We start from the raw sequence: 6,736 nt of genomic DNA on the forward strand, positions 1-6,736 counted from the left end.
TCCTGAAGACTGTGGGCCGTTTCCCGTCCCTGGATGAGATGGAAGACATCCGAGACGCCGCCGACATGGAGGGAGGCGAGAACCGAGGCGTGCTGTCGGGGCTAGCGCGCTTCATCGATTCGTTCAAGCGCATGTGAGAGCTTGGAGAAAGGGCGGGAGGGGCCGCGCGCTGAGCCCGGAGGGGTGGGAGCTGGAGCGGATAATTTGACGAAAGAAATGCAGCGAAAAAGACCAGACTCCAAACGAGAGGAGTGCATGGGAGTACTGTCTGCGTGACAACAAGAGGCAGTGGCTGGGCTCGACAAATATTGTGGTGTTCCTTGAGATTGATTGACACGTCGAATCTGTCAAACTGCCACGCCGGGGCGTCTCCATGCTTTAATTAACCCCTCAGCGACGGGCACACTGACCCTCAGTGCCATGGAAGACCCCTCACACGTGACGATGCCTGCGCTCACGGGGAAATTCGTGCATGCCGGCCCAAACCATCTTCTCTCACAGACACCATAATCGAGACAGCCCACAACACTTCTCCTTTGTCACTCATTTCTTTGCCCTCTTCTCCAGCCCCAGATGGGTGTCCGCATCGTTCACAAGTACCCATTTGCCCTCCGCGTCCTCCTCGGCACTCAGGGGAACCCGGTCTAAGAGCTGCACAATGCGGTACATGGAGCCATCGTATTCCACGTCACAGATAGGATCCACCCGGACGCTGTCATCCTTGCGTGCTGCTTCTTGACGCGCCATCTGCGCCGTCGCTGCCTCTTCTCTTTCATCATCTTCCTCCTCGCTGTCGTACTCGTCGTCACTGTCCTCCTCCTCCTCCCCTTCCTCCAACTCCTCGTCATCAAACCAGTCAGGCTCCCCCGCGATAGTCAAGAATCCAGCGGTGTGTAGAATCTCATAGCCCTTATTGGTGAAGTAATCATCCAATTGATAGAACATGCCCTCAGCCAATGCACTTGAGGGGTCGATGGGCCGACCCCCTGAATCCATGAGCACCATGGGGCAGTCCACTGGCGTGCCCAAACAATATCGCTTTCCGTCCTGCCGCAAGTATGCAATCATCGTCGTGTTTATGCTTCGTCCGTGTCCGTCCTCCATCAAAATGTACTCAGGCTTCCTCCCTGCCAGAGCCTCCACGACAGGCTCCGATGCTGAAGCGAGGACGGCTGAGGAGGGCCGTAGTGGCTCCCGAGGTCTACCCATGCCAGGCGCAACAGGCACCAAGAATGCCTGGACAAGGGAGCAGGAGACTAAGCTGGTCAAGGCACGCAGCTTCATATTTCCCAGTGGAGGAGATACGTCTTTTTGTTGGTTTATGCGAGTGTCAGGAAGGCTTTCAGGTGGAAAAGCTTCAAGTATCTTGGAATTTTAATGCACCTGCCACTGGACAGCACAGTTGTATCGAAATGTAGTTTAACGCGAGCAAATCAGTACATGGATGAATACTAGCTGTGAAATCGACAATATAACCCAGAAAATCGACGTAAAAATGGTGCAAGTGAACCCCCCCCCCCCCCCTCCTTCCGTGGATCTCAACCCGCGACGCATTCCCTCGTCGCCGCTCGCTCCATCGGCGGCCGTTACCCCCACACGCTTTACCAAAAGCAACCAATTTTACCTGCACATTGCACAGAAACAGATCCAATCGCTCGGCATATTTTTTAAAGCAGATTATTTCATTACTCAACTTAGGCATTCAGAGCTGAAATGGAAAGGGTACGTACCGCGGCTCATTTCCCCCCCCCCAACATACAAATGTATGTGTCCAAGACGAGCATATGATGGACCCGTATTTATTTTTGTTTCTTTCTCTACTGTAACCTATTTTTAATACCGCTGTATACATCGATATGCTTAGAGTTTTTGGCAAAAAGAAGGCGAGCATGCCTTTGATCCATATGGACGAGAGCTTGTGAACGCCAGAGCTCAATTTTTGGCCACCGCAGAGGACACTGATTCAATAACTGCACCGTCTTACGATGACGTAGTTTATATTCCAAACGATCCAGCGGCAGATTGGGCAGGTCTTGTGAAGAAAAGGGGCAGTAAAGTACATTTTCCCATGACGCAGAGCTCAGTCCTTGTAGCACACCCTGTTGGTGGGTTGACAGGTGGCGGCAGCCTGGGTACAGGAAAACATCCCATCCCTCCGTCCGTTACGTCTTCTTATAAAAGACGAGCATCCAATTCCTCAGTTTCTGCCTCCACTTTCGCGATCTGTCGTCAAGAGTGTGATAAGAACTCGAGCTGGAAAACGAGCTACGAGGCTTTTGCAACAAATCAGCCCACACCACGGGACGTCATGAACCCTCTTAAATTGCGTCCTAGAAGATTTGAAAAGCAGCAGCATGGGCTTTCTAAGGATGTATTTGAGGAGAAAAAGCACAATGGGAGCCCTTCTAACCTACCGGTATGCCCTGTGACAAACGAGTGCAGTGACACCCTAGTAGGCTTCCGAGCCCCGCCTGCCTTTCGACGGAATGGGACCTATTTGAGCGGAATAGGGAAAAAGTTACTGGAAGACAAGTATGTGCCTTAAGCCTTTTCTTTTAAAAAAAAACATTCAGAGATTGCTATGTATCACTGTGACTCGCTTTCTTCTTTTGCCTTATAGCAGTTCAGCATCCTATCCCACCCAAACAGGCCTGAATGCAGATATCACGTTCTTGCATTCACTTCCGTAAATCTATAGTAATGGTAATCCATTTTCTAATTGACTCGTCATAACCGCTTCAAAGAGGGTTGGTCAAGTCTCGACTTGTGTTGGGGCTTTGCTGGTAATTGATTGCGTAAATCAATTTCTCGTAGGAAATCTCAGCTTCTTTATTCCAGATTTTCGCATCTTTCCCTGCCCTCTTCACTTTGCGAATATCGCTCACTAGTGTCTGTCCGTGATAAAGACATGCTACGCGTGAGTCCATGGATCCAAGGGCGCCTCTTCCCTTGTGATTTCTAGCAGTCCTTTCGATTAAAGCTGTACGTACCTGCATTTTGATACCAACAGGAAGACCGCGTTCTTCAAGAACAAACTTTGTGAGCCCATCCAAAGCTGCGACAAGCTCTTGCTCTGTCTTGGCCTGCGGCAACACCGCATATTTGTCTTTCCATACCTTCTTCTTTTCAAGCGCCGCTCTCTCGAATGCCATCGCGCGTTTTTGCATTTCCTTAGGGAAGATAAAATCGTTTGCGTGAGGACAGGGGCATTTGCGACGCCTTGTACATAGTTGAAAAAACGAAGTTGCGTGCTCTAAAAGGACCTCAAGCGGAACCAGGCCGATAGCAGCGACTGAAGTAATTGCCCGACAAGAGCGCCTCCGAATTCCTGAAGTTGCTTTCAGAAAGCAGAATTAAGCACTACGGCCCCTATAAGCTTACCTCGAATTCAGGAGTAGGCTCTTTCAAGTATTCGACCTTGGTTGCCGCATTCGCCGGCGCCGTGCTCAGAGCAATCCCGGCTGTGGTACCCAAGCCAGCCAAGACTAAAGATTGAAAGGTGCTACTTAGATGCTGCTGTCGAGTGGAGACGTCATGTACCTCATGAATTGCTCGGAGAACCGTGGAACCTACTCGGCTTTGCGTCACAGCGGGGGCTGTGAAGAAGGCGCAAGCCGGAAAGGGCAGTATCGCGAAGAGAAAGAGGCCGAAATTCATGATCTGGCCTCCCCGACAGGCAACACGTAGGCATGCACATAGATGTTTGAATGGATATTACGGTGATATAGGAACAGAGATAAATGAGATCTTTATGCGCAGAGCGTTTGTCTACCAGCGTTGACTATGTTCAAGCCATCACGTTGTGGGTGGCACGGTGTGAAAGCGAGCAACCAAGGAGGCTAGAGCTGAGCTGCCCACACGAGACAGATAGATGGGCTCTCCTTGGTGAAATATACTTGTGTCACAGCAATGAAGTATAGAGGACCGATGCATACACAAATAGCCCTGTACATCCCTACAAAGGACCACCAAGCAAAAAGACAACAAAAATAGCAGCAGAGCTGTTCGTCAGTACGTGGCGGGCTCGGACATCCTGTCCAAACCCGTTTCCGTTCTTTGCCTACCTCTCTACCACACACCACACATTTACACCGAAACCCTACAATAGTCAATCTCACATGCTATCTACACGCCCTCTTCAAGGGTCCCATCTTTTTTCGCCACGTCTTACGCAGCTCGGCAGTGAGGACTTATTCCGTGCATTAAGCACTACCCCACAAATCCTGTACCTGTAAAAATGTCTCATCACAAACCGAACCCTCTAAAGTCCGTGGCGAGAGTTTTGAATTTCTATGACTCTTTGTTACTTGCTAGAAATTCTCTCTCTCCCACCAATGTGTGCCGCCGTGTCCTTCTCAATGGCTCACGCCTTCCCCTCATCTGATATCTCAGCTGCCTCCTCAGCCTCTTCCTGCAGATGCTCTCGGAAAAGTCCAAAATTTTGGATACACTCATGGACAAAGGCCGCCGATGCTTCACAGCGTGTCAGATCCTCTCGCTCGTCAGTGCTGCCAGCTTTATCGATGCAGGACTTGAACACCACAAAGACATCCTTGCAGGGACTGTTCATCATGTACGTGCACAGGGGGCATTCGCCTTCTACCTCCTCCGCCTCGTCCTGGCTTTTTTCCGCCATTCCCGATGCTGTATCGGCTCGAATTATGCACTTATCCGACTGCTTATCGTAGTCTGTGGACGCGCAGATCGTGCCTTCACAAGCGACGGGTGCGTCGAGCTCCTGGAAGACGGCTCGCGTAGGCGGATATTTGATCCCGTCCAAAAGTTGACCTGGGAGCACGCCGTCCCAGGATCCCTTTGCGTGCAATATTCCGTTCTCTAGGAGTCGACGCGCCAGATCCACGCCCAATAGATCCGCCACGTCATCGTCCCAGCTCTCCGAGGCCATGGCTATTGTGGGAATGCTCCCGTGGCCGTTTCTGGAGGGGTACAGGCGACCTCCACCCACGTTAACATCGACGATAATAACCTTTTGGCGTGTGGACACGTCTTCAGCCACGCCTCTTACCACTACCTCGGCCTATCACGTGTGCAAAGGGAAGAGAGAGGATGGGTGAGTCCATCAATCTCAAGAGTACCATAAAACAGCACTTTATCCTAGAACCTTCGTACCTTGCTGCCAAATAAGGGGGCAAATGACCGCTTTACCCCAGGTTCAGGATGTAACTGGACCAAGGCATGAGCGTTTCGGCCCAGGGAGCCCCCCACGGCATTTTGCACGCGCTTCACTGAGGCCGCGTCCAGAAAAACTCCCACAAAGCCCGCCGTGTCCTTTTCGCGGTCGTCTAATGCGTGGTCAAAATATGTTTGTTGTTGACTTGATGGTCGTCGGAGCTGCTGCTGGTGCTGCGCGGTCTCACAGCGCGTGGGCTTGGAGATTGTGGTGCTGTTGCTGTTGCTGTTGCTCCTCACCAGAGCTGCTACCCCCAGCCCTAGGCCAACGCGGGACGCAATCCGGAATTGGTGCGCGTACATCACTCCCTCACTGCCTAGAGAGGAGGGTTTCAAATTTCGTTGACATGTACACAATAAGCTGGTGAAGTGGAAATAGCCTGTAGACGACGGGACTGTCCGCGTGCGGTATATGCGGCAGGGACGGGGGAAATCGTCCTCCCCGGCGAGGGGTTGCCTTGGTGACCGACATCCCAGCGAGGGACGCCAGCCCTTGGCTTAAGTGCATGAATTAACGGGTTATCAGGGTAAAGGACACGCAAACGTGACAGGCACAAGAGGACAGTCCTGCATCGCACTTCTTATTAAGTGGGCTGTGTATGCCCTCGCCACTCCTTCGTCCCCATCCCTTTTTACCCAAGAAACGCTCCCCAACATCACCCTGGCGCTCTAGCAAGGGAGAAAGCGTAGCCCTCAAGCACCATTATCCAGCGTCGTCATGCAGCATCACTGCGCACAAAGTTCTCCGCCTCATGGATGCTCGCCGCGGAAGGGAAGGAAAAGGCCGTTGGGAGGACGGAGCCATGTGGCTGTAAGGGCCTTCTTGTTGCCCGTCGGCCTCGTGGGGTTGCTCACAGGCTTTACGAGGGCGGGAGTCCTGGTGGCGGCTGATGCAGGAGACACCAGACATTCGACAGGAGGAAACAATGCAGGGGTACGTCGGAGGTAGTTTTTAAATTGATGCGTGGACTGTGTCTTGCCTGTTTTTCTCAGTCCCTCGAGCCAGCTTGGTTGACATGATGAAGAAACCTTTTTAGGAAACCCACCTGAACACACACCGTGATGTTCATACAATATTTCACCTCTTCTGACACCGCTTTGACCCGCTTCTTCTCTGCGCCTGCGCCTTGCCGTCCGTGTCCTGGGTTAGCTCATTGCCCTCCCCCCTGCCTTGTCTCCCCGCTCTAGGCCTGGCGCCCACATCCACCGACAGCCCCTCCTCTCCCCTCGGATGGCTTCTCGCCTCAGCCACGCCACAAGGCTGGAGAAGCGGGCGGAGAGCGCAGGTCGTGGCACGGAGCGCGTGCCCGGGGGGGAAGCGCCCCGGAGCACTGGAGTGCCGGGGGCGCGGGGGAGGAATGGGAAAGCCGAGGAGGAGGCCCCTATGCTGGGGCGGCCCGCGCCTCGCACCCCCCGCCTCTGCGACAAGACTGCCCCTCGCCCTGGCAGGCAGGGCAGTCGTGGGAGGGAGGCGGGCGGGATGGCGGCGGGCGGGAGGCAAGACAGGCCGGGGGGGAGCGGAGGGGGGCAGCGAGGTCGGTGGGAA

The 6,736-nt window shown here is 53.3% G+C and overlaps 4 protein-coding genes across 4 annotated transcripts; 1 reads left to right on the top strand and 3 right to left on the bottom strand.

Moving 5' to 3' along the window:
- Positions 1-543: 543 nt before the first annotated feature.
- On the bottom strand, positions 544-1,284 carry NGA_0098202 (uncharacterized protein; the record flags this gene model as incomplete). The annotated part of the gene is made up of 1 exon (XM_005852521.1): positions 544-1,284. The coding sequence occupies one exon, from the start codon at positions 1,282-1,284 to the stop codon at positions 544-546; it is 741 nt and encodes a 246-aa protein (XP_005852583.1).
- Positions 1,285-2,584: 1,300 nt separating this feature from the next.
- NGA_0714200 (uncharacterized protein) lies at positions 2,585-3,545 on the bottom strand (the record flags this gene model as incomplete). The annotated part of the gene is made up of 4 exons (XM_005852524.1): positions 2,585-2,891; positions 2,991-3,170; positions 3,382-3,445; positions 3,541-3,545. The coding sequence occupies 4 exons, from the start codon at positions 3,543-3,545 to the stop codon at positions 2,739-2,741; spliced, it is 402 nt and encodes a 133-aa protein (XP_005852586.1). The 3' UTR covers positions 2,585-2,738.
- A 457-nt stretch (positions 3,546-4,002) lies between these two features.
- On the bottom strand, positions 4,003-5,509 carry NGA_0714000 (uncharacterized protein). Its single transcript, XM_005852523.1, has 2 exons — positions 5,131-5,509; positions 4,003-5,038 (listed from the first exon to the last, which is right to left on the bottom strand). Exons 1-2 carry the CDS (start codon positions 5,491-5,493, stop codon positions 4,364-4,366), a joined length of 1,038 nt encoding a protein of 345 aa, XP_005852585.1. The 5' UTR covers positions 5,494-5,509; the 3' UTR covers positions 4,003-4,363.
- A 132-nt stretch (positions 5,510-5,641) lies between these two features.
- NGA_0713900 (uncharacterized protein) lies at positions 5,642-6,736 on the top strand (the record flags this gene model as incomplete). Its single annotated transcript, XM_005852522.2, has 2 exons — positions 5,642-6,124; positions 6,379-6,736. Coding segments are annotated over exons 1-2 (574 nt in total), but the record flags the coding sequence as incomplete, so codon positions are not given.

The sequence above is a fragment of the Nannochloropsis gaditana genome (genome assembly GCF_000240725.1).
Source record: "Nannochloropsis gaditana CCMP526 unplaced genomic scaffold scaffold1117, whole genome shotgun sequence".
Classification (NCBI taxonomy): Eukaryota; class Eustigmatophyceae; order Eustigmatales; family Monodopsidaceae; genus Microchloropsis; species Microchloropsis gaditana.